At 54.1% G+C, this 27078-nt stretch overlaps 1 protein-coding gene across 1 annotated transcript; it reads right to left on the bottom strand.

Annotated features, from left to right (window-relative positions):
- On the bottom strand, positions 1-26698 carry CFAP100 (cilia and flagella associated protein 100). The gene is made up of 15 exons (XM_089919900.1): positions 26640-26698; positions 25379-25667; positions 23418-23604; positions 21800-21867; positions 21564-21727; positions 21331-21411; positions 20761-20942; positions 20497-20529; positions 20314-20420; positions 18254-18328; positions 18025-18176; positions 3300-3435; positions 1988-2193; positions 897-990; positions 1-114 (listed from the first exon to the last, which is right to left on the bottom strand). The coding sequence occupies exons 1-15, from the start codon at positions 26696-26698 to the stop codon at positions 1-3; spliced, it is 1947 nt and encodes a 648-aa protein (XP_089776026.1).
- Positions 26699-27078: the final 380 nt, after the last annotated feature.

Here is a 27078-nt window from a genome sequence, read left to right as displayed (position 1 = left end):
CTATGTGAAGAAGAACAGCTGTTCCACTTTGTCCTTGTCCGCCAGCTCGTGCCTGGGCGCCTCCTTGCTCTGCAGGGCAGGCGGCCGCGAGCGGCACACCAGCCTCCTGCCACTCTGTGGGGACGGGCACGCCGTGAGCCTGCGCCCTGACCGCAGAGCCCCAGCGCTGAGGTCTGGACACCTGGCCCGAGTGCGCCAGAAGCCCAGGGCCCATGCCAGCCTCTCTGGTCATTCGTGGCCACTCGTGGTCAGTGGGCGGGCCGGGGCCACTGTGAGCGCTACGGGGGAGGAAGTCTAAACAGCCTGGACCGGGCCTGCCCCCCCGGGATGAGCTGGGCGTGGGGAGAGAAGGGGGGAAACCTGGAAACTCAGGGGAAATGCCAGGCTGAAGGGCCCGTCTCTCCTGCCGCAAGGATTACGGGAGACCCCGCAGTGTCCTCATTTGTCCTTGGGGCCGTGTTGAGGCTCAGGCCTGCTTTAGGGGCCACGCATCCTGACGCCGGGGCCGGAGGCCAGAGGCCGCTCCAGCCCACTTGCTGTGGTGGAGGACGCAGCTGTTGGGGGGCCCTTACTGAGGGATGATGACCTTGGCCTGTGGTCTGGCTGAAACATAGGTGGGACCCTGGGGTGGGGGCTGAGCTGTGGGTGCCAGCGCTCTGGGCGGAGGGCCCGCAGCCCGGCAGGGCTGGGAGGACACCCGGAGGAAGCAGGTCCTGAGGGGCAGGTGGGGCGGCGGGCCTGGAACGGGAGAACTTGCTCCACCCTGACCCCGCTCTGCTGGCCCATCTCCCCCCGAGGACCTCAGCAAGAGCATCTGCAAAAGGGGGCGAGCCGGGGGGCCTGCAGGCCATCACCCCTCCCGGGCCCCGGCGCCTCCCCAGGGCCACCTCGCCCACCTTCTTCTTGACCTCGGCCTGGGCCCGGGCCTGGGCCCGCTGCACACGTTCCTCCTGCAGTTGCTTCTGCAGCATTAGCTTCTCTTCCCGGAGTCTGGGGGACAGGAAGAGAGGGGCTCACGACCAGAGGCCCAGGGAAGGCCACCGAGTCACCAGCTCCCTCCCACACAGCCCTCAGGCCACAGCCCTCCATCTTCTGAGAAAACTGCCCACTCCTCTCCACCTCCCTGCCAGGGGGCAGGGCCTGGCTTCTGACCCTTGCTCCGTGCAGGTCGCGGCTCTGGGCTCATGCCCCCGGGAGACCCGACTTCCTAGCTCGTCATCCCTGGTCACCGATCCACTCCCCCATCGCCGCCCTTGAAGGCCCAGGCCCCAGCAAGCTCTAGAGTCCCGTGTCGTCCTCTGTACTTGTGGCCGTCAAACCTTTGTCCAGTGCCCGCTCTGGCAGGGCCCAGGGACACACAGGAAGAGCCCTTGTGCATGTGGCAGAGACATGGCTGCTTGCAGGTGACCGTGTCTCGGGGCTCTGCTAGGACCGAATGAATCAGGTGGCCAGGGACTGGCCTGCACCCCACTGTGCCTGTGGGGAGCTCCACGGGCCTCCCTTCGGAGCCGGGCGTCCCCTGCTGACCTAGGCTCCCCTCAGCTGCTCCCAAGCGGGCGCCTTCCCCCTCCACCGCCCCCCATCCCGGGCTCTGGCAGTGCAGCTCCTCTCCCCCTCCAGTCCAGCCAGCACAGTGCCTGCCACCGTCCCTTGTCCCCGGAGGCAAGGCCGGCTGGCCGCACCCTCAATTTGGCTCCCAGGCCCCCTGACACCACCACACGCCCCACTCCCAAACAGGGACTTTCTCCGTCGGGCTGAGTGTGCCACCCCGTCTGGACCCCCAGACGCCCCCAGACGCCCCCAGATCCCGGCTCCCCTCCCTCAGCATGCAGCGCCAGGTCCTGCCGCTGGTTTGGGAGCTCCGCGGGCAGGGCCGCATCCGACCTCTGTCCTCAGTGCCAGCCCAGAGCCGGGGCAGGGGTGTGAGGGTCCCTCGCCCCCCAGGCCCTCCCGCTGAGAGACAGCTGCACGACCGGTGGGACCTCACCTCAAACGGCGCTCCTTCTCCTTGGCTTTCTCGGCCTGCTCGACCCTCACCTGGGGCACCCGCTCCAGGTTCTCGAGCAGCTCGTTCAGCTGGTGCTCGATGGTGGCCAGCATCTTCACGGTGCCCATGCTGGACTCCTGCTGGCTGCCGACACAGTGCCGGTACACGTCCAGCACCTTGCGGTTCAGGCTCTCCAGCAGCCTGTCCTGCGAGGCGGGAGGCCCCCCTCCGGTGTGGCCATGCGGGACTGGGCCGGCCCCGTGCCACAGCCTGCCAGACCTCTCACTGCGGCTTCTTTGACCTCCCAGGGCCCTGCCCGGCAGGCAGTGGGGCTCGGGAAGTGGGGGGGGGTACAACTGGACGCCTGGACTTCTCTTGGCCAGAGTGCCTGACCCCTTGGCCCTCTTGTGGCCAGCCAGATCCTGGGTCCCGGCACCTACTGGGGCTCATGTCTGGGCCTCGGGGTGCCCACTGAGGCCCAGTCCCCTATTCCAGGAGCCCGCCTTGTCCTGCCCCCGCGCTGACCTCAGCTCCCCCCAGGACCACGCTCTGTGGCCTGCTTTCTGTATAGCCCTGGGCAGGTGGACTCCCCTCTCTCAGCCTGTCCTGGCATTCAGAAAACTCAACAACCGCTGTCCCACGGGGTGGTTACAAGAGGAGCAGCAGGCACAGGCCAGGCACAGGGCACAGCCAGTGCCCGCTAGTCTGCAGGAGGCGCGGACGCCTGGCCTGCTCTCGGGGCATCCCATGCACCTGGCCCGATGCCTGGTGCACAGTAGGCATTCAACGGGAATTTGAATGAACTAGGAAGGCAGGTGCACACCCTGGGCCCCGGGCATGCTGTCAGGAGGGGTGTGCCCGGTCCCAGGACACATCCCTGGCCTCTGTGCCCTCAGAACTCTCTCCCCCGCCCCCAAGTCTGCCCTCCTCTTGGCAGGGTCACTTCCAGACACACTGTGTGTGTTTAAGAAGCTGATGTAGTCACTGAAGGGAGCAAAGGATAGAGGAGGTGTGTCGGGGAGCTGCCTGTCCACGGGGCGTGAATACATGGCTGGTTCTGCTTTGAGGCCAACGGCCTTGTCCAGTGGTGCCCCTGGGTCAGGCCCAGAGCCTGGACGCTGGCCAAGGGCCAGGGCAGCCCCAGAGCACCGCGTCCCCGGGGCTTTGCTCTCCCACCATCCGAGCTCTGGGCACTGGGCCCCGTCCCAGCAGGTGCCCATGAATGCCTCCACCCTCCCACCCTGGCCTGTGGCCACACGCCCTCTGCCCACCACCGCCCACGGGCAGCCATCTGTCCATCCAGAGGCCCTACCTCCTGATCACCCTTGTACTCGCCGAAATGGAAGATGCGAGCTTTGAGCTCCAGCTCCGCGGCCATCTCCTCCTCCCTGGCGACGGACATCCTCAGTGTGTTGATCCACTGCTTCAGTTGGCTGACCTCCCGGTCCCTGGATGGGGGACCAGCACCGCTCTGAGCCTGCCGGCCTCTGCCGCATGCCGAGGGCTGGGTGAGGCCCAGGGTCAGAGGCGCTGGTGAGATGCAGGAGGAAAATGTAAGATCTTTAACAAGCCACACTAAAAAAAAAAACGAAAACAAAAACCAGCCTTACTGAGGTATATAATTCACCATAAAATTCTTCACAAGTGTACAATTCAGTTGTTTTTAGTAGAGTTGCAAAGGTGTACAACCATCACCATAATCTAATTTTAGAACATTTTCACCACCTGGGGAGAAACCCAGGCGGTCACTCCCACTCTTCCGTCTCCCCTACTTTGCCTCCTGGATATCTCAGTAACATGGAGCCACATGACATTTGTCCCTCTGTGTCTGGCTCTTTCATTCAGAATAATGTTTTCAGGTCTGTCCGTGTTGTAGCGCGTATCAGAGCTTCACTCCTTTCTGTGACCGCTGTGGTCCATTTATGACTCTGCAGTAGTGCACTGTGTGCAGAGGCCACACTTTGCTGATGGCTTCTTCACCACTGGACACCTGGGTACTGCCCACCTTTAGGCTCTTGGGAATAATGCTGCTATGGACATTGACAGGACAGGGCTTGGTGAGGACATGTTTTCAATTCTCTTAGGAATAGGACAGCAACAATCAACTCTTACATGAAATAATATATTGAGAAGTTTTTTAAATCTTTCACAATCATGGCAGATACTGACCGTTGTACGTTGGGGTTTCTGGAGCAGGAATCCTGGCTCTTAGGGTGGTCGTGGGGCCGTCCTGTACGGGCGGCTGCATGCAAGTCCTGGCCAGGGTAAGCAGGACATTGGCCACTCAGCCAGCAGTGCCGGGAGGCCTAGAGGTGTCCCTTACCCCTACGGTGATTTTGTGGCTCTGCGCATTGGTTGATGGAACCTACTGACATTTTCTCCTTTATAGGCCAAGTGCCATGGGCTGCTGCTCCTTTGCCCACTGGGGGCCACCGGTCCGTCACACGCCCCGCCACAGGGTTACAGGCCTCAGCCTCCCAGTGCCCCCCCGGGCTGCAGCCCCATGGCTGTGGGGCTGAGGCCAGAAGCCTGAGCATGAGGGATCCTGACCTGGTCTGGCCAGCTCTCCTGGGCTCTCAGAGGCAGATGGCCTGAGAGGCCACATGCAGCTCACACATACCCTCCCCCCGGGCCCTTGTGGGGTGCACGCAGGTTGCCCGGGACAATAACAGAGGCCGGACACCCCTCCAACCCTGAGTGCCCACCAAAAGGGCGGGTGCGTTTGGGGTCAGTGATGCATCTCCTAAGGGTACGTGATTGCACTCGGTTCTAGCCTGTTTTGTAAAGCTTCCTCTACGTCCAGTGCCTGGACCCATGAGTGACCCTACAGCCGGCACCTCTGCTACGTGGACCAGGTTGGGGGCCGGGGGGTAATTTTGTTGTTCTATTTCTTCTCCAGGTAATTGGGATAAAAAGGTACCTATTCCCCACTAGTTCTCTTTAAATGTCAAATTGTTGGGTCACAGGCTTTTCTCTACCACCAGATCCCACTGGTAAAGGAGAAAAGTCTCAGGAAACGCAGGGCATGAGGGACACACTGCTCAGTGTCGGTCCTTTCAGACCAGCGTGCACATCACCGGCACATCTGTCAGAACCGCAGGGTCCAGGCCCCACCCAGGACCTGCCCAACTAGAGACTTCACTTACCAAGATCCCCGGGAACCCTCCTACAGCGTGGGAGGGAATGCAAGCTGCTGCAGCCCCTGTGGAGAGCAGTATGGAGGATCCTCAGAAAGCTAAAAATAGAGCCACCATGTGACCCAGCAATCCCACTCCTGGGCATGTATCCAGACAAAAGTCTAACCCAAAGAGATACATGCATCCCCATTTTCAGAGCAGCACTGTTCACAACAGCCAAGACATGGAAACGACCTAAGTGTCCGTGGACAGACGAATGGATAAAGAAGACGTGTTGCATATATACAATAGAATACTACTCGGCCATAAAAAAGAATGTAATAGGACTTCCCTGGTGGTCCAGTGGTTAAGACTCCGTGCTTCCAATGCAGGGGGCACGGGTTCAACCCCTGGTTGGGGAACTAAGATCCCACATGCCACAGGGTGCAGCCAGAAAGTAAAAAAAGAAAAAAAAAATAAAAGAACGCCATTTGCAGCAACATGGATGCAACTAGAGATTGTCCTACAAAGTACAGTAAGTCAGAAAGAGAAAGACAAATATATGACATCATTTATATGTGCAATCTAAAATATGACACAAATGATCCTATCTACGAAACAGAAACAGACGACAGACAGAGATAAAAGACTTGTGGTTGTCAAGGGGGAGGAGGTTGAGGGAGGGACGGAGTGAGTGGGAGTGTGGGGTTAGCGGATCTAAGCTATGATATACAGAATGGATAAGCAACAAGGTTCTGCTGTAGAGCACAGGGAACTGTGCTCAGTACCCTGTGATGAGCCATAACGGAAAGAACTATTTAAATATACATGTACATGTTTGCGTGCCGGAATCACGTTGGCACAGCACCCGAGGAGCGTTTTGCCACCGGAAAAGTGATCACACAGGGCGGGAACCTACGGGTTGAAAGGGACTTAAAGATACAACTGATTGCAGAGTATTGATCTTATTTGGATTCTAATTCAAATTAATGATTGAAAAACTCCATTTATGGATTTTGAATATTCAATATTAAGGATTTCTTTTTTTAATGCTATGATGGTATTGTGGTTAATTTGAAGAGGCCTCATCTTTTTAGAAGTATCTATTGAAACAGTTAAAGATTAAATGACACAATGCCTGGAATTTGCTTCAAAATAATATGGGAGGGACTTCCATGGTGGCACAGTGGTTAAGAATCTGTCTGCCGATGCAGAGGACATGGGTTTGAGCCCTAGTCCGGGAAGATCCCACATGCCGCGGAGCTACTAAGCCCATGCACCACAACTACTGCGCCTGCACTCCAGAGCCCACGAGCCACAACTACTGAGCCCACATGACACAACTACTGAAGCCCACGCGCCTAGAGCCCATGCTCCACAACAAGAGAAGCCACCGCCATGAGAAGCCCATGCACCCCAATAAGAAGCCCATGCACCACAATAAAGAGTAACCCCTGCTCACTGCAACTAGAGAAAGCCTGCACGCAGCAACAAAGACCTAATACAGCCAAAAATAAATACATAAATAAATTTATAAAAATAATATGGGACATAGGGAAGTGGGTGGGGTCTAGGTGAAGGGAGATTGGCTACAAGTTGATCACTGGTGAAGCTGGTGATGGGATCCTGGAGACTCATTATACCATCCTCTCTACTTCTGAAGATTTTTTTTTGATGTGGACCATTTTTAAAGTCTTTATTGAATTTGTTAAAATATTGCTTCTGTTTTACGTTTTGGTTTTTTGGCCCCGAGGCATGTGGGATCTTAATTCCCTGACCAGGGGTCGAACCCGCACCCCCTGCACTAGAAGGCGAAGTCTCAACCACTGGGCCTCCAGGGAAGTCCCGCCTCTCTACTTTTGTATATGTTTATGTGTTTGAAATTTTTTTAGAGCCACTGGGCTGAACTGGAGAAGTTATAATAGGTTTTATAGACAGTAACAAGAAAGGGAATCCCTTCATAAATACCTGGGGACATATACTCAGAAAGTTTGCTGAACTGGTATTAAAGAGACAGAGAGAGAGAGAGAAAAGCGAGCAGAACCAAATGTGAATAAAGGTCATTCAAAGACCAAGCAAAAGAGGAGTTACCATTTTCCTGCAGAAATAGCAGCAAAAAGAACAAAAATAACATATTTTGAAGTAGGGGGAGATGGTAGAGTAGGAAGCCCCAGGAGTCTACCTCCCCATCCAGACCACTGTTGCACTGGCAGAACTGTGATGGAGCTCTTCTGTAACTCTGGAGTCTGTTGAGGCTTGCAGTTTCTAGGGGAAGACTCTGATGTAAAACTGTGTTAATTTCTGTCCCTTTCAGCACTGAGCACAGTAACAGCTACCTATCCCCCACCTCCATCCCTGTGGCAGCATCCACAAGGGAAAGTCTCAGAAAAGACCTGAGACCTTAAGTTTACACCTCAGGCTGATTCTCAGCACAAAGATAGCGTACAACAATCAAAAAAACCAAAACCAACAAACAATGGCAACAATAAACAGAAAACCCTGGGGAAGAGACAGAATGTGATTTCCAGAGTTAACACATTATTAGACTCAAATATTCAGGTTTTACCAAAAATTCACAAGGCACACATAGAAATGAGAAAGTATGGCCCATTGACAGGAAAAACAAACAAACTGTTCCTTAAAAAAACATGATGGCAGGTATACTACCAAGACTTTTAAAAAACTGTGTTAAAAGATGCTCAAAGAGGGGCTTCCCTGGTGGCGCAGTGGTTGAGCATCCGCCTGCCGATGCAGGGGACACGGGTTCGTGCCCTGGTCCGGGAAGATCCCACATGCCACGGAGCGGCTAGTCCCATGAGCCATGACCACTGAGCCTGCACTTCCGGAGCCTGTGCTCCACAACGGGAGAGGCCACAACAGTGGGAGGCCCGCGTACCACAAAAAAAAAAAGATGCTCAAAGAACTAAAAGAAGATGTGGAGAAGGTCGAGAAAATGATGTGTGAACAAAATGGAAATATGCACAAAGAAGTAGAAAACTTAACAAGAAATCAGAAAAGAAAATCTGGAGCTAAAAAACATAATCATTGAAATAAATAATTCACTAGAGGGATTGAAAGGCAAATTTGAGCAGGGAGAAAAAACAGTCAGTGATCTTGAAAAGAGGACGATGGAACCTATGGAGGCTGAGGAACAGAAAGGAAAAGACTGAAGAAAAGCAAACAAAGCCTAAGGAACCTGTAGGACAACATCAAGAGGACCAATATATGCATTGTGGGCGTCACAGAAAGAGAAGAGAGAGAAAGAGGCGGAGAATATATCTGAAGAAATAATGGCTGAAAAGTTTGCAAACTGGATGAATATAAACATCCAGGAAACTCAAAGAACTCCAAGTATGAGGAAGTCAAAGAGACCTACACTGAGACACATTATAACAAACGATCACAGGATAATCAAAAGCCAAAGAATCTTGAAAGCAGCAAGAGAGAAGCAAATCCCCACATCCAAAGGATCTTCAATAACATTTTCAGCACATTTCTCATTAGAAACTGTGGAGGCCAGAAGACAGAGGCCAATATATTCAAAGTGTTCAAAGGAAAAAAACAAAAGTCAACCATGAATCCTACATCTGGCAAAAGGGTCCTTTAAAAGTGGAGAAATCAAGACATTCCCAGATGAACAAAAGCTGAGGGACTTGGTGACCACTAGAGCTGTCCTGCAAGAAATGCCCAGAGGAGTCCTGCCAGGTGAAATGAAAGGTTACTGATAGTAACTTGAAGCCACGTGAAGAAATAAAAATCTCAATAAAGGTAAATACATCAGCAAGTACAAAAGCCAGTATTACGGTAACAGAGGCTTGTAACTGTACTTTCTGTTATTTCTATGATTTATAAGACTGATACATTTAAAGAAGAAAAAATCAGTAGTGTAAAAACTAATATTACTGAAACTTGTTGGTTTGTAACTCCAAATCTTGTTTTCTACATAATTTAAGAGACTAATGCATTGAAAGAATTGTTAGCTTATGTTTTGGGGCACACGATGTATGAAGACGTCAGCAACCACTTAAAGGGGTAGGGACGGGGCTGTTAAGGAGCAGTTTTAGCATGTTATTCAAGTTAAGCTGATAGAGATTCAAATTTGAGTGTTATTTATAACTTTAGGTTAGTAAACGTAATCCTCGTGGCAACCACAAAGAGCTATAAAACATACACAAAAGGAAAGGAGAAAGGAATGTAAATGTTTCACTACAAAAATCAGCTAAACACAAAAGATGACAGTAACGCAGGAAATGAGAGATTAAAATAAAAGAGCTATAAAGCTGGATATAGCGTGATGACAGAAGTCAGTCCCTCCGTATTAGTAATTTCTTTAAATGTAAATGGATTAAACTCTCTAATCAGAAGACAGAGATTGGTAGAATGGGTAAAAACACATGACCCAGCTAGACGCTGCCTATCAGAGACTCGCGATCCAAAGACACAAGCAGGTCGAAAGTCAAAGGATAAAAAAGGTATTCCATGCAAATATAATCGAAAGATAGCAGGAGTGGCCATATTAATATCAGACAGACTTTAAATCAGAAAAGGTTACGAGAGACAAGGAAGAACATTATATATTAATAAAAGGTTCAATACAGCTAGAAGATATAACAATTATAAACATTATAAACATTAACCCACCTAATAACAGATCTTCGAAATAGTCCTAAATTCACCAAATAATATTTTGTTATCAAGGTTTAAGTTACATATCAGAAATGTACCCATTTTACGTATACCATTCGATGTGGCTTCACAAATGTACATGCTGTGTAAGGACCAGCATAATCAAGGTATAGGGCCTTTTCACATTGAAAAACCGTTCCTCAAGAAGTTAAAACTACAGGGCTTCCCTGGTGGCGCAGTGGTTGGGAGTCCGCCTGCCGATGCAGGGGACACGGGTTTGTGCCCCGGTCCAGGAGGATCCCACATGCCGCGGAGCGGCTGGGCCCGTGAGCCGTGGCCACTGGGCCTGCGCGTCTGGAGCCTGTGCTCCACAGCGGGAGAGGCCACAACAGTGAGAGGCCCGCGTACCGCAAAAAAAAAAAAAAGAAGAAGAAGAGATCCTTCTCACCCCTCAAACTTGAGAGCCGTGCTCGCCTAGACCCTGGCATTAGGATTCTGGAGGAAACGAATGACACACACTTGGCTCTGGTTCCTTTATAGGACCTGGGTTTTGTTTGTTTTCCTTGTCTGCTCCAGCATCGTAGCTTTTTCTTCTCGGTCTTATCCCTGTGGAGGTGTCCAGTGTGAGCTCCTGTCCCTGCACTTGGGCCTTGGGTTCAGTCCAGGGCGGTTTTCACCTGCCGGTGCACTGGCTTTTGCCTCTCCTGCCTTCCGTCTGTTGGCACCTGGAATTCCTCCCACTCGTCACCTGCAGGCACAGCCCTGGGCCCTGCCCTTTCTCCTGCACTGCCACCTTGTTCTTCTCCTTGGAGCTCTGGTAGCTGTCCCAGCCTACTGCCCACTCTGCCTGCCTGATTGCCGGCCATGTTCAGTCCTTATCACGCCCTTAACCCCGGTGGGCTTTCCTGTGCCCCGATGGTTCTTTCCCCGGCGGGGCTGAAGCCTCTCCAGAGAGGAATTAAGACGTTCTCCTAATTCTCACAGTGTCTACGTTTACTAGGATTTCTCAAACTCATCCCCTTCGTGAATGTTTTTTCTCCTGTTTCCGATGACAGTTTTTGTTGGCTTCTCTTTAGAGCTGGAAGTCAGCACAAGCCCAGTCCCGGGACCTAAGGTGAGTTGTGTCGCTTTAATCGAGTGTCGGGATGGAGCCTGGGCCGGAGGCTGACATGCGGGCTGGTGTCCACCGGGCTATGGAAGCTCGTTTCCACGTCTGAGTGGCAGTCATGGGCGGCAGGTGCCTCGCGTGGCTGCCAAGACTCAGCCTACACGGCGTGTGGCCTCAGCCGAGGCCGGCATGGGCAAGTACTTCCTGCTGGGTGTGGCTGGCCTTGTCCCGGTGGCCCCAGCTGCTGCAGGGCTGACCCTCACCTCCAGCGATGGTGTCTGGGGTTCTGCTGGATTCCTTCCTGCACATTTTCTGACTTCCTGGTTGGGCTGGTCCTTCTTGGAGGAAGGTTTGTGTGGTTTCCAGGAAGGGACTGAGGCTTAATTTCTCTTTCCTGCTCCTGTGGTCACTATGGCACAGCTGGGAGGGGCTCGGGTTCCCTCTGGCTTGAGCACCTTCGCTTGGCTTCTGTCTGGTCCCATCACCTCTGCCCTGTCTGGAGACACAGAACTGACCCTGGCGCTCAGGCTCTGTCCTTACCTCAGCCTGTCCTGTGTCTCTTGTGTGTCTCGGGCCCATCTTCCTGGTCTGGGCTCTCCTTGGAGGGCCCAGGGAGTGAGCGTCTCAAGCAACTCACAGCAGGGAAAGGGCTGGGACCTGAGGCAGGAAGCCAGGGAGCCAGCGTGCGATTCAAGGAGGTGTTCGCCCTCAGGGTCACAGGCGACTCCTCACGTGCGGTGCCCTTGACAGAGAATATATGATGCCCTGTCCGCTCGTCCTGCAACCTTACGCGCCCAGTCAATGTACAGGGGCAACTGGCCAAGTCAGCCTTAAGAAGTCCTGAATTCACCAAATAATATTTTGTGGCTGCGGTTTAATTTACGTATCAGAAATGTACCATTTTGTGTATACGGCAGGGCTAGACAAATGTACACGCTGTGTAAGGACCAGCATAATCGAGGCACAGGGCCTTTTCACACCCCCAAACTTCCTCGTGCCCCTCGGTCTCCTCCCTCCCCTTCCCCCGCCAAAGGCACCTGATGGGCTGAAGTCTCCATTCACTTTGGCTTCTCAAAGATGCTCACACCCTGAACTCAGGCTGAACTCAGCGACTTGCCCTCACCAGTGGAATGTGGGCAGCACGTCCCTTCTGTGACCAGGTTACAGAGGATCCTGACTTCCGTCTTGCTAGGAGACTCTCTCCGCTGGCTTTCCGGCTTGCACACAAGCTGCCCTATCCAGGAGCCCACGTGGCAGGGACTGAGGGTGGCCTCTGGCCTAGAACCAGCCAGGACCCAAATCCTGACAACAGTCGTGTGCACGAGCTCAGAGCTCAGAGCCTTGGGACGATTGCAGCCCAGCCTCCACCTGGACAGCAGTCCCCGTGAGGCCCCGGAGCAGAGAAGCCAGCCCAGCCGTGCACAGGTCCCTGACCCACAGAAAGCCTGACATAATACATGTGTGTTAGACTGAGCCACCAAGTTCTGGGGTAATTTGCGACGCAGCAATGGATCACAAACACAGTTGGTTCCAGCCCTCCCGGTTAATAAGATAGTAGGTGCTCTCTGGTGCCTGCCTTCTTTCCCTCACCCGCATCACTGGCTGGCGTGATAGTCTGTTCCTTTTTACTGCTCAGTAGATTTGTACGGTGTGTAACGGCCCCCTTTACACGTCCGTGCCCTAATCCCACGAACCTGTGAATATATTACATTACCTGGCAAGGGGGAACCAGGGTTGCAGATGGAATTAAGGCTGTTAGCCAGCTAACCTTGAGATGGAGAGATGGTCCTGGATTATCTGGTTGGACCCACTGTAATCACAAGGGTCCTTGTAAACGGAAGACAGAGGCAGGAAAGAGAGTCAAGCAATGTGAGGGGAGGAGGCCTCCGCTGGCATTGCTGGCTTCAAAATGCAAGGGCAAGGTGGCCTCTGGAAGCTGGAAAGGGTCAGAAAAGGGCTCTCCCTCAGGGCCTCTGGGAAGAACGAAGCCAACACCCTGATTTTAACCCAGCAAGACCCATGTCATGATTCTGGCCTCCAGAACTGTAAGAGAATAATTCTGGTTGCTTTAAGCCCCTCGGTTTGCACTAATTTGTCACAGCAGCGGTGGACACCCAATGACAGTGCTGTGGGCAGGCCGCACTGTCCATCCGCTCGCCTGCTGGTGCCATGGCGTGAGCCCAGCCCTGGCTGCTCTGCCTGACTCCACTGTGGCACTCCTGAGAGTTTCAGGACACTGTCTCTAACACGGCCACTCTTGCTTCCACTGTGGGAATACACTGCTCATTTGCTGTTGTATATATTTTTTGAATACAGACTTCATATCTTAGAGCAGTTTTAGGTTCACAGCAAAACTGAGCGCAAGGTGCAGAGATTTCCCAAATTTCCCCTGCCCCCCACCTCCCCCACTATTGGCATTCTGCGCCAGGGTGGTCCGCTTACCACAACTGATGAAGGCACATGGGCCCATCATTATCACCCAGAATCCATAGTTAACACTGGGGTTCGCTCTTGGTGGTGCACATTCTATGGATGTGGGCTTTACCCATCATTGTGGTGTCACATACAGTATTGTCACTGCCCTAAAAATCCTGGGTTCTCCCTATTCATCCCTCTGCCCCCCAACTCCTGGCAACCACTGATCTTTTTTTTTTTTTTTTTCCGGTACACGGGCCTCTCGCTGTTGTGGCCTCTCCCGTTGCGGAGCACAGGCTCCGGAGGCGCAGGCTCAGCGGCCACGGCTCACAGGCCCAGCTGCTCCGCGGCATGTGGGATCTTCCCGGACCGGGGCACGAACCTGTGTCCCCTGCATCGGCAGGCAGACTCTCAACCACTGCGCCACCAGGGAAGCCCAACCACTGACCTTTTCACTGCCTCCACAGTTTTGCCTTTTCCAGAATGTCGTATAGTTGGAATCATACAGTTTTGTAGCCTCTTCAGATTGGCTTCTCTCACTTCGTCATATGCAGTTGAGTTTCTTCCACGTCTTTTCACGGCTCGACAGTTCATTTCTTTTTAGCACCAAATAACATTCCACTGTCTGGTTGTATCTCCTGAAACCCATCTTGGTTGCTCTCAGGTTTTGAATAAATTATGACTAAAGCTGCTATAAGCATCTATGTGCAGGTTTTGATGTAGACCTAAGATTTTAACGCCTTGGGTAAACACCAAGCTGCATGACTGCTGAATCCTAAGGCAAGAGTACGTTTGGTTTCGTTAGAAACTGCCCAACTGCCCTCCAAAGTGGCTGCACCTCCATCAATGATGAGAGTTCCTGTTGCTCCACAACCTCACCAGCACCTGCTGCCGTCAGTGCTCTGAGTTTGGTCATTCTGATGGGTGTGTAATGGTATTTCGGGGTTTTTTTGTTTGTTTGTTTTTGGCCACGCCTCACAGCTTGTGGGATCTTAGTTCGCTGACCAGGGATAGAACTCGAGCCCTCGTCAGTGAAAGCTCGGAGTCTTAACCGCTGGACCGCCATGGAATTCCCTCTCATTGTTGTCTTAATTTGCATTTCCCTGAGGACCTATGATGCCGAGCATCTTTTCATGTGTTTTTTTGCCCTCTGACTATTTTTTTGATGAGGTGACAGTTCAGATCTTTGGCCCATTTTTTTAATCAGCTTGTTTATTTCTTATTGTGAAATTTTAACAATTTTTAACAATATTAAATTTTTAACAATGTATATTTTGGACAACAGCCCTTTATCATATATTCTGTACATATCTTCTCCCAGTCTCTGGCTTATCTTCTCATTCTCTTGACATTGCTTTTCATAAAGCTGAATTTTATATTTTTAATGAAGTGCACCTTATCAGTTCTTTCTTTCACAGATTGTCTTCTTTGGCGTTGTGTCTAAAAAGTCATCACCGTACCCAAGGTCATCTAGGTTTTCTCCTATATTTTCTTCTAGTTTTATAGTTTTGCATTTTAGATGTACGTCTGTGATCCATTTTTGAGTTAGTTTTTGTGAAGGGTGTAAAGTCTGTGTCTAGATTCCTTTTTTTTTTTTTTTTTTTTGCATGTGGACATCCAGTTGTTCCAGCAGCATTTGTTGAAAAGACTATCTTTGTTCCATCGTACGACCTTTGTCCCTTTGTGAAAAATCAGTTGATCACATTTATGTGGGTTTATTTCTGGGTTCTCTGTTCTGTTCCATTGATCTCTATGTCTTTTCTCTTGCCAATTAAGTCTTGAAGTTGGGTAGCGTCATTCCTCTAACTTTGATCTTCTCCTTCAATACTGAGTCGGCTCTTCTAGGTCTTTTGCCTCCACATAAATTTTAGAATCAGTTTTTCAACATCCATAAAAACAACTTGCTGAGATCTTGATGGAGAGTGCACTGAATCTGTAAATCAAGTTGGGAAGCACCGATATTTTGACATATTTGAGTCTTCCTACCCATAAACATGGCTTGCTTTCTTTTATCAGAATTTTGTGGCTTTCCTCATATAGATCTTGTACATATTTTGTTAGCTATATAAGCATTTCATTTTGGGGGATGCTAATACATCTTCAATTTCAAATTCCACTTGTTCATTGCGAATATATAGGAAGGTGATTGACTTTTGTATATTAACCTTGTATTCTGTTACCTTGCTATAATAGTTTACTAGTTCCAGGAGTTTTTTTGTTGATTCTTTCATTTCTTCTACACAGATGACCATGTGTTCTGTGAACAAAGAAAGTTTTATTTCTTCCTTCCCAGCCTGTATACCTCTTACTTCCTTTTCTTGCCTTGTTGCCTTAGCTACGACTTCTAGTATGATGTTGAAAAGGAGTGGTGACAGAGGACATCCTTGCCTTGTTCCTGATCTTAGCAAGAAAGCTTTAAGTATGACGTTAGCTGTAGGGCTTTTATAGACATCCTATATCAAGTTTAGGAAATTCTCCTCTATTCCTAGTTTATTGAGGGTTTTTATGATGAATGAGTATTAGATTTTCTCAAATGCTTTTTCTGCATCCATTGATATGATCATGTGCTTTTTTCTTATTTAGCTTACTGATGTGGTGGATTACATTAATTGATTTTCAAATGTTAAACTAGCCTTGCATACCCGGGAAAAATCTCACTTCATCGTGGTGTATAATTCTTTTTATACATTGTTGAATTCAATTTGCTAATATTTTGTTGAGGATTTTTACATCTCTGTTCATGAGAGATACTGTACTTTTCTTGTAATGGCTTTGTCTGGTCTTGTCACTAGGTAGGTTAACGCTGAATGCTGGTCTTAGAGAAGGAGTTAGGAGGTATTCCCTCTGTTTCTATCATCTGGAAGAGACTGTAGAAAACTGTTATCTCTTCCTTAAATGTTTGGTAGAATTCACCAGTAAATCCATCTGGCCCTGGTAACTTGTGTTTTGGAAGGTTTTGGTTTTTGTTTTTTGTTTTTTTTCATTTTTGGTTGTGTTGGGTCTTTGTTGCTGCACATTGGCTTTCTCTAGTTGCAGCGAGTGGGGGCCACTCTTTGTTGCAGTGCACAGGCTTCTCACCGCGGTGGCTTCCCTTGTTGTGGAGCATGGGCTCTAGGCATGTGGGCCTCAGCAGTTGTGGCACACAGACTCAGTAGTTGTGGCGTGCGGGCTCAGTAGCTGTGGTGTGCGGGCTCAGTAGCTGCAGCTCGCGGGCTCTACAGCACAGGCTCAACAGTTGTGGCGCACAGGCTCAGTTGCTCTGCGGCATGTGGGATCTTCCCAGACCAGGGCTCGAACCTGTGTCCCCTGCACCAGCAGGCGGACTCTCAACCCCTGCGCCACCAGGGAAGCCCATGGAAGGTTATTAATTATTAATACAATTTCCTTAATAGCCCTACTCAAATTGTTTGTTGTATTTTTTGAGTTTTTTCTTTTAAGATTTTTTTGATGTGGACCATTTTTAAAGTCTTTACTGAATTTGTTACAATATTGCTTCTGCTTTAAGTTTCTGGTTTTTTGGCTGTGAGGCATGTGGGGTCTTAGCTCCCTGATCAGGGATCGAAGCCACACTCCCTGCATTGGAAGGCGAGGTCTTAACCACGGGACCACCAAGGAAGTCCCGAAGTTTTCTTTCTCTTTTTTCTTTCTTCCTTATTTTATTTTAGAAACGATGGTTGAGTTCATGTAAGTTAAATGCATATGGGCTGTGTCTCCTCTGGAAATAAACTGTTGGTGATCTTGGGGATGGCTCAGCTGGCTGAAGACCAGCTACCAGACAGCCCCTCCAGGATTCTGCGGTGAGGCCTATGGGTGCATGTGTATGTCCTCTAGCAGGTTCTTGGAGTCTGGGAGGCCGCCTGCCTCTCCCCAGCTCATCTCTCTTTGTATCTCTGCCACTTCCCAGGTTCCAGGAAACCGTCTTTCCTGAGAGCTTGCGTTTCTGTATTATTCTGGAGCCCCTCAGCAGGAAATTCTCCAGGGCAGATGCAGCCCAGCAAGACTGAGCCCTGAAGAACATGGTTCCCCTGGGACTTCACAGCCTTGGGCCGGCTCCCACCTCAGGGTGTTTACACATGCCTTCCCTTTGCGCGCAGCCCTCTTCCCCCAAGATCTCCATGTGGCCTCCCACTGCTCAGGAAGTGCCTGGCTTAAAGGACACCTTCCCCTGGAAGCCTCCCCTACCCTCTCCCATCTGCTGCAACCCTCCACTTCGGCCTCCTTCTTATGTCACTCTTTCTTTTCCTCCTCGCATGTGTTACTACCTACAAGTCAAATCTGTGAGCCTCTAAGTCTGCTCCCATGGGCCGTCAGCTCACGAGGCAGGGCCTTACCTTATCCCTGGAGAGCCTAGACCCCAGCCTGACCCAGAACAGGCGCTTAGCCACTGTTTGGGAATAAATGGATGATTCCTGGCTCCCAGCAGGCCTCACGTGGTGCCCCGGCCTGACCCTGCCCAGACCAGCTCTGGGGGTCCTAGTGTCAGCAATAAGGCCCTGCGCGAGAGGGCCTTGGAGATTTCCCTCTCTGCGTACAGGCTGCTCCAGGGTGGGGAGGGGCCTGACCTGCTCCCAACCCCAGCCCCCTGCCCAAGAAGACACACCCTCTCCCCAGAGCCAGGCCTTAAGTCCGCAAATGGAGCTTTCCAGAAAACTGAAGCCATGCATAGGGCGGGGAGTGCACAGCCCAGCTCCCAGTTGCTGTGGGAGGTCCCAGGAGGAAAGCCAGTGACAGACCCCCCTCGCTGCCCGGGCGCCTGGCGGCGTGAGACCTACATGCGGATCTGGGTGTTTTTCAGGGTGAAGCTCAGCTCTTCCAAGGCCTCCTCCATCTCCTGGGTGTTCTGGACCAGTGAGAGGTTCTGCTCTTCCAGCTTCACGAAGACATCCAGGAGCTGCTGGGGCTCCGTGAAGTACAGCTGCAGCTCCTGCAACCAGAGCCACGTGGAGCTGCTGGACGGCGTGGGCCCGGCTCCTGCAGCCCCCGCCCAGAGCGGGCACTGACCTCCCCGTCGCTCTCTGGGTCCTCCTGCACGGGGAGGGTGGAACAGGCCCTGCGGAGACACGGGGTCGGGGAGGCCTGAGGGCGTGACACCCGCCCCTCGCCCCCTCCTCTGTCCCTCAAGTTGCCGAGAAGGTGGCGCTGGGCTCCTCTCGGCCCCCAGCTGTCACACGGCAGCCAGGGGGAGAGGGTCAGCACCCAACTAGCTCCTCTCATTCCAGTCAGACTACAGCTCGCACCCTCGGGGCCTGTGAGCCCCCATCCCAAGGCGGCTCTGCCCCTCCCCACCAGCTCCTTCCCGCACTCCGGGTGCTCAGCAGCTGTGCACCTGCGGCTCCCCATTCACCGTGCGCCTCTTCTGCCCACCTCCTCTGTCAGATTCGGCCGTGCCACGTGTCCTTGCTGGTCCCACGCACAGCTGTTGTGACACGCATGCCACGGGGCAGGGACCAGGCTGGGCGGGCCCAGAGGCCACAGGAAAGGCTGCTTGGGCCGCGACACTGCAGGGGGCCCTGGACCGACCTCAAACCTGCTTTCGTCACCCCTCCTGGCCTGCTCCAGCCTGCACCCTATGCAGACACACAGGTTCTGCTGGCCCCGCGGCTGGCGAGGGTGGCTTGCAGCCGGGGAGAGCTGGGCCGAGGCCTGAGAGACTCCAGGCCCCGACCATCGTGAAGTACAGAGATGACAGCGCAGGGCCCACGCCGACAGCTAACACACTCCCAGGCCTGTGCCCCACCCCGTTTGCACATTGATGCCCATTCGGCAAATGAGAAACATGCTCCTCAGAGAGCCAGTCACCTGCCGAGGTCACTCTTGGCCCAGAAGGTGCCCTTCTAAGAATCCTCCTTCCAGGAAGACAGAGCCTGGGGCTGGGCTGGGCTTTAGCCCCCACTTGCCCTCTCGGCCAAGTGCCTCATGCAGCCCACAACCTGCCCACACGTGCTCAGTGGCCCTGGTCACATGGCTAGTAGAGGGCGGGGCCCAGACCTCTGTTCTCAGGGTCTGTCCCGACAGGAGCCTGTTGCTGGGAGCTCCAGGGCTGAGGGCAACGTAGGGCAAGGAAGCACACACATGTAACTTCTTCAGCTGGAAACAGCACCCCCGACAGGGGTTCCTGGGACCAGAGTTAACCTGCTGCACGTGCGTGGCTTGTGCAGTTGGTGATATGTCCACAACACTACAGTATCAGAGAAGAAAGTAGCAGAAGACCCGAGTGCGATCATGGCAGTGCTTTGCTGAAACTTCCTGGCCTCTGCAGCCCTGGCCCCGAGGGCAGGTGCTGGAAGCGGAGCCAGGGCTCCAGCTTCGCCTGGCTGCTCAGGGCCCCAGTCCCCTCCCCGCTGCGTGGGCAGCTCTGCAGGAGGGGCCGGGGTTTGGGGTGGCTGGGCTGGAGGAGTGAGGGGACATGGAGGAGGGAGTGGGGCAGGAGGTCTGTCCCGTTGTCACCTGTCACAGCTGGAGAACAGCGGGCGTGGGGGGGTGGAGGGGCACTGCAGGAAGAGACCCAGGAGAGCCCGGGGGGCTTGGGGGTCCCAGAGGTAGAGTGTCGGAGGGACCATGGGGCAAGTCACCGGGTCTGAATCTGTCTGATTTGCTTGTCCCTTACCATATTTTTTAAAAGACTTAAAAGTAACTGTCACAGTTAAAATTTGGGACTTCCATATGAAAATCCAGACTTCCTGATTCTCTTGAAAGGCTCAGAGGCTCTGCCAGCCGCCAGCCGGCACTCCTGCCACAGAGGGCGTGGGCAGGTGCGTCCTGTCCCAGGCGCCCACCTAGCTGCTTCATCTGTGTACCTTTGACTGTCCCACCAGCGCCCAACTGGGCCACCCCAACTCAAGTTCACCAAATCAGACAAAAAGAAAGTTTTGCTTGGGAAACATCTCGCTTTTCAGGCTTAAGTCTGACTCCAGACCGTCCAGGCTAGAAACAGCCCCTCCTGACCCTCTCACCCCGGCTGGGGTGCCCCGGCCGGAGCCACTGGGGGCCGCTCCACAGCAGGCCAGTCACCTCCATCGCCCACCCCCCACCAAGCCCACTCACCTGGGGTCCAGCCTGACAGGCCCACTGGGCTGGGGGCCCCCCTGGTGGCTGACAGTGCTGGGCGGGACCTGCCTCAGCTGCGGCACCTGCAGGAGCTTGGTGGCCTTCTTTGGGCCCTGCTCCTCTAGAGGAAGCAAAGGAGGGCTGTCCATCTGCCCCAGCCCGGAGCAGGGCCCCTCCAACCTGGGGCAGCCACATACCTCTGAGATCCGTCTGGCCCTTGATCTCTGGTCCTACAGGAAGCACGGGAGGACTCTCAGATGGCTCAGGGGCACAGAGTTCCCCAGGACCCTCCCCGAGGTCCCCCTCAGCGGCAGGAGGAAGGTTTGCTTTGAGAGCCGGCAATTCTCCCAGGAGTGTGTGGGCTGAACCCGGTGGGGGAGCTCTGCGAGCAGGGGAAGGGGCCTGGAGCCAGCTGGACACAGGCTCTAGGGGCACCCGGCACGCCCTCTCTCTCCTGCTACCTTTGTCCCCGAGTGTAGAGAACAGCACGTTCTCCTTGGAGGCCTCGACCGCCTCCCTGGTCCTTGTGAGAGCTAAGCGCTTTCTCTCCTGTCCCTCCAGCCACTCCTTGGGCGACAGCTTGTACAGGAAATCCTTGTAGATCTTGTAACGCTGCAGAGTGTCTTCAAATTTGGAGATTTCACTAGACCCGGGAGGGGACAGGCGAAGTCAGGCTCCGTCCCTGGGCCCCTAGGAGGGGAGGCCGGGCCCAGAGCTCCCAGGCCTCCCCCGAAGGACAGGCGCCGGAACTCCGTGTGCGGGGAAGGAGGCCGCCCTGCCGGGACCAGCGCGGCTCACACCCCCTGAGTTGCAGCCGCTCTCAAGGTGGAGCGAGCCCTGCCCCGGTGGTGTGGCCTCAGGAAGGCCCCCGACTCTCTCCTGGCCTCGGTCGCCTCATCTGAAAAAGCCCCACAGGGCTTGGGGTCCCTAGAGAGCAGAGGCTCAGAGGTGTGTGTTGTATGGGGCTCCTCTGGCTCCCGGAGATGTGCCGGCCCGGACGGCGCAGGGCCCGGCTTGCCGCCTGACCTCACCTCTTGATGATCATGATCTGGGTGGTCAGATCGCGGATCTCGAGGATCGTCTCCATCTTCGCTTTGGTCTCCTTCTCAGCCCTGGGGGTGGGGCGGGGAGGAAGCCAATCACAGGGTGTGCAGGAGGGGTGTGCACTCTGCCTTCAGTCAAGGCGGGAGGCTGGGGAGCTGCCAAGGAGGGGCCTGGCTGGCTGGGTGGTGGGTGTGCACAGGCTGGGGTCCGGGCAGCTCACACTCTCAGGGCCTGCAGGGAGCTGCGGTCGTTTTCCCTGAGGAACTCTTCAAATCGAGCAGCGTCCTTCTCCAGAAACTTCTCCGCCCGCTCCAGCTCGGCCTCCTCCTTGGCCGCCAGCCTCTCCAGCCGCTGGATCTCATTCCGCTTCATATCCAGGGCGTACTGAGAGCACCGAAGCGGGAGTCACGCTCCGCACAGGGACAGCCCGCTGGGCCCGCGGGGCAGCCAGCCTACCTGGAGGAGGAATGTTTGCCGCTTCTGGGCGATGTAGCTGTGTATGTTATCAGGTTCCATCTTCCTTTCTGCAACAAGAGGCACAAGGCATCTGGGGCGGGCAGGAAGTGGGAGAGAGACCCAAGCCTGCAGCCTTGGGTAGGCATAGCCAGGCAGTGCGGAGCCGGCCTGCCGGCCTGGTGCTACGCCTGGCTGTGAGGCCCAGATTACTACAGGGATTGCGAGAGAGCCAGCTCTGGCTCCAGCAAAAGGAAAGCAGGCTCTGCTGACATAGTACAGCCTCCATGGCTAGAGACCGGCCAGGTGGGAAGTCCTTCCGTATGTCTGACTCGAGTCTCTCTTGCTGTAGCACCCTTCTCACCTGGAATGAAGCTCTGGACACGCCCACCCTGGAAGTTTTACCTGGCTGGACTTAATAATGAAAGGTCTATCGGCCAGGACAGTGAGAGAATGGGGGCGGTGAGAGAAAGATGGGGCAGCATGATCTCTCCTTGGGGTTCCCTAAGCACACAATGTGGGCAGCAGCTAAGTCTACCCTGGCAGGGTTTCAGCCAGGTGGAAGTTACGTGTACCTTCCAGAACACAAGCAGGGAGGCACCGCAGTTGGGCTCAAGGCCCATGCGGGCCTCCTTCCCTGCCTTTCTGGAGAGGAAGGCCTCCAGCTGTGGATGGAACCGTGGGGCTCTCGGCCTTTTCCCTCAAATCCTCTCCTTTCCCGAAGAAGCCGGTGTGGTACACGAGTTCCATTTTCAGTCTTGAGGTCTGGCCTGGCCTCCCCGGGCTCCTCACTGGAAGTCAGACCTGCTGGGTCCAGCTTTCCCCACCCAGATGCCACCTGCTGCTCCCAGGTCTCAGAAATGGACAGTGAGGCAGAGACAAAACACATGCAGCGCTGCTTCCCTGGTGCAGAGCTCCACACACAAAACATCCAAGCAAGCTCAGGGCTTCCTACCCAAAACAACAAGCCTCGGGCGTCAGGGGTAGAGGCTGGCGGTCTCTCCACGCTCAAATTCACATTCAGGGCCCCTGTAGCCCATGGGGTCCAGGGCTCTCTGATCTCAATTGCTTCTTTCTAGTTTACTGGTTTATATTTCACTGGCAGGGTATTAGTGCATTTTTAGTACTTCAGATTTCCTACAGGGTCATAAAAATAATAACAGGTCACACACACACATAGCTCCCTCTCAGTACCTGCAGTGTCTGAAGACATTGAACCTGACCACCCATGAGGCTGGTACTGTTACCAGCCAGGAGCGGAAGCTGCGGTACAAAGCTGACTTGTCCAGGACAGAGAAGCCATTCAATGCTGAAGCTCAAATGCTCGCCACCAAGGGAAGTGCCTACATTTTATACATTGTCCAGCCTGCGTTCACTGTGCAGGTCAGCATTCAGAATGCGTGCAATGTTGGGATTCAAAGGCTTTTAGAGCAGCAAACCATGTGGAATTCATCCTTGTACCCCGGGAGGCAAAGGTCAGGCACAGAGAAGACCCCGGCCACACACGCACACTGCACCACAGCCCCGCATCTCCCGAGCCCTTTAAACGCACTGCTCAGACCGCAAGGGCGAAGACGGGATTCTGGGGCGTCATGGCTGGGGGGCGGGGGGCGGGGCGCACCTCGGGTCATGGAGAGCTTCCAGGCCGTTTGCTCGTGGAAGATGCGTAGCTGCTCTGCACGCGCCCCCTGCTCCGCCACCTCGTCCTCCAGCTGCAGCTCGCGCCGCAGGCTGGCGTGCTTGGCCGCCACGTTGGACGAGTAGGTCATCTTCTCGTGCACCCGCAGCTGCTTCTTCTGCTCCCGATCCTGGGGTGGGCGGTGTAGGGCAACGGGGTCGGGCGGGGCCGGCCACCCACCCCTCTCCCGCCCACCAGCCCTCTCCTCGGCGCCCTGTCCGGGGCGGCGGGGGCTTCGGAAGCGCGCACGCTGCGGAGGCGCGCACGTGCGGAGTGACTTGCGGAGAAGACCCTGGGGCTGTGAGCCTGCGGGAACTGCTCTGGGTATCTGAGCACAGCTGCCCAGCGGTTGACAGGGAGGCGGGGCGCCAGATGAACCACAGGATGCCAGCTCAGATACGCATTCCAGATCAGTGGTGCAGGGACACACTCACTAGACATGATCCTCGTTTGTCTGAAGTTCACACTTAAACTGAGTGTCTTGTATTGTGATTTGCTAAATCTTGACAAACCGACGTTGAGGGAAAGTAGATCCTCGGAGTTTCCAAAAGAAACTGGAAATCCCAAGTTTGATCTGCAAGCTCCCTACTCACTGTGGGCAGCCCGTGGTCACGTGCGGGGCTCTGCACCTCCCGACCTATTCTCCACCCTGCATGGCCTCTGGCCAGCCACCCCCAGGACTGCATCCGGCCCCAGCCCTTCACTTGGGAGGGTCTCAGGATAGGGTGGGGTGAGGGACTCTTCTTCCCGAGGCCTAGTGCCCAGCCCCTCCTGCTGTCCAAGCCCTAGGGATCTTGCTGGCTCAGGACCCCGACTGCCCGATCAGATAAGCCCTCACGTGGGTCTTCATTTGGCTTCCCCTGGTCAAATTCTACTTCCTGCTGGCCCTGCTGCGTGCAACACCTATTCCACCTCTAGCCTGTGGCGGGACCCTAATTTGCACATCCGTGTACAATGAAGTTAGGAAAATGTCACCCGCTAGAATTCCAGTGGCAGGAGGTCTGCAATTTAAAGACACTGGGCAGCTGCTTGGGGTCAGTGTGAGGAGGTCGGGGCTGTGCTGGGTAGAGGAGTGTGAGGTGGGGACAGGGGCTTTGGAAGGAAGGCAGAGGCTCCCTGAGGCTGCGTCAGGCAGGGAGAAGAATGTCCAGGCTGTGCTGGCACTGGTGGAGAAAGGGGAAGTCCTGTGTGTGCGTGTTGCCATGAGTGCCGCTCAGAGTGGCTCTATGTCTCTGTCGCTCCGCCTTCCAGGCAGGAGGTGGGGAACACCGATGGCACCGCCTGGATCCTAGGCACAGGGGTGGGGCTGGAGGACCTGCATGTCCCTGTGTGTCCTTGGTCCTGGTCAGGGTCACAGAGGGAGCCACTGCTCTAAGGAATCTCAGATGCTGAGCCCTGAGTTGGGGTGGACACAGTCAGCCCATGAGGGAGCCCGGGACGCAGGCCTTGCCTGTGCATGTGAGAGTATGTCCCAGAAACACGGCCTGGGGCGTGTGTGTGTGTGTGTGTGTGTGTGTGTGTGTCTGGCCTCCCAGAATTCCAGTGAGGGGGACTGTGCAAGGTTAGAGCATGCAGGGGGTTTCCTAGGGCCTTGAAGGTCAGGGAGAGTCTCAGGAGGGGACAGCACCTCATGCAGGGGACAGCAGAAGTTAAGGCATGTTGGCTGAGGCTGTAGCCACAGAAACTCCCCCAGCCTGACAACAGCCCAGGAACAGTGGTGATGAAGCTGGTAAGACAGTGGGACAAGAGACCTGGGGCCAGGCAGTTGCGAGTGGTTTTCATCGCAAGCGGTGAGCCATTGACTATTCCAGAGTGAGACAGTGACCTGAGCAAAGGGCAGTGTGGCTGCTGCCGTGTGAGGGAGGAAGGAGCTGCGGACAGGCTACTCCTCGACAGATACTCACTGATAGAGACTTATTCCGCTCCTGGTCTCTGAGCAAGAAGAAATCCAGGTCCCCAGACACATGGAAAGGATTGGCTGACTGGTCGGGAACAATTGCAGATCCTGGGGAGGGAGATGCCTCGCTGGAGAAACAAGCCAGCTCTTCCAGCCGGTGATCTGGGCCTCTGGGGTCCCGGCACCCTCCCAGCCCAGCAAGGGAGCTTCCACGAAAGCACAAGCGAGCAGCGAATGTTCTCTTGGATCCAGCTGTGCCTGAAGTCCACCCCTGCACCTTCCAGCTCTGGTTTAACCTGTTTGGACTCGGGCTTCTGTCCCTGCCATCTGAAAGAGACCTTGTGAACACAGACCTTCCTGTGTCTCAGACCTGTGCTATGTTCCTGGCCCTCTGTCCTCTCTCGCTGAAAGTCTCGGGAACCCCCAGTCCATAGGGGAGAGAAGCTCCACCTGTCCTTTGTAAGTGATGGAAGCAGCTGACCCTGGAGCTGAGGCACCTGCCTGCAGGGGGCAGGGGGAGCCCTGCGCTTTGTCCTTGCAGGGGTCTCCCTGAGCCTCCCAGGGGAAGGCTGAGCTTGGGAGCTGGTGAGGGCAGAGTGCCTGAAGTCGGGGAAGGCAGGGCAGGAATCTGGGACGTGAGGGCTGCCAAGGACCCCAGTCCTGCTGCCTCCCTCCCAGTAGTAAGGGGGAGATTCCCACAGCACAGCCCACCGGTGTCAGAGAAGATGGAACCCAGGGCACCAAACTAAGGGCTCAAAACGATGGTTGCTTCTTCCCCCACTACCCTTGATTTAGAAGAAACAGGGTTTATTGTTAAAAAAAGAAAATCTCGGGCTTCCCTGGTGGCGCAGTGGTTGAGAGTCTGCCTGCCGATGCAGGGGACACGGGTTCGTGCCCCGGTCCGGGAAGATCCCACATGCCGCGGAGCGGTTGGGCCCGTGAGCCATGGATGCTGGGCCTGCGCGTCCGGAGCCTGTGCTCCGCAACAGGAGAGGCCACAACAGTGAGAGGCCCGCGTACCGCAAAAAAAAAAAAAAAAAAATTCGAAAGTAAAAGAAAATATCATATATAAAAAAGAACTCCTCCATTTTAAACAACTGCTGATAACATTTCTGGGGGTATTGTTTTCCTAATACTTTTCAATACACATTTTTCATAATTCTATATCTTCCTTAAAAAGAAACACTTTAAAGTTACTAACTCTTTGTGGACAGCATAAGGAAATATTAAGGGCTACCGTAACTCACTGCTTCACGCGGCACACTCACATGGCAAATGCGGGCCCCACGGCACCGCCCTGGACATCCTGAGTCCTCCACTGCGCCATCACTGACTGGCCCTCGGAGTGACTTTCCGAAGGGAGGCTAGAGGGCTGTGAGCAGTTTCCAGGCTTCAGAGACTTAGGTTGACCTGCCTTCCTGGAGGTCGGTCCCATTTTACGCCCTCACCCCCAGAAAGAGGATGCCGTTAAAGGGACATGAAGTTATGCCCTGAGAGTCTCAAAGCACCTCCACACAAGACATGTGTCAGTTCCCGCAGCGAAACGAGCTTGCAGTGGAGAAGCCTGGCAGCCTCCACACCAGCCCGGGTGAGAGGAGTCTGCATCCTGACCCCGGACGTGCCCAGGACGCGCATCCCTCATGAGGAGGGGTCAGAGAAGCCTAAACACGGGCACGCTACAAATTTTTTTTTCAACTTTTCTGTAAG

This window comes from Delphinapterus leucas, chromosome 10 (assembly GCF_059928025.1).
Source record: "Delphinapterus leucas isolate spDelLeu-1000000601 "Yukka" chromosome 10, BTC_Dleu_Yukka2, whole genome shotgun sequence".
Taxonomy (NCBI): domain Eukaryota; kingdom Metazoa; phylum Chordata; class Mammalia; order Artiodactyla; family Monodontidae; genus Delphinapterus; species Delphinapterus leucas.
This window is presented reverse-complemented; position numbering and strand designations above follow the sequence as displayed.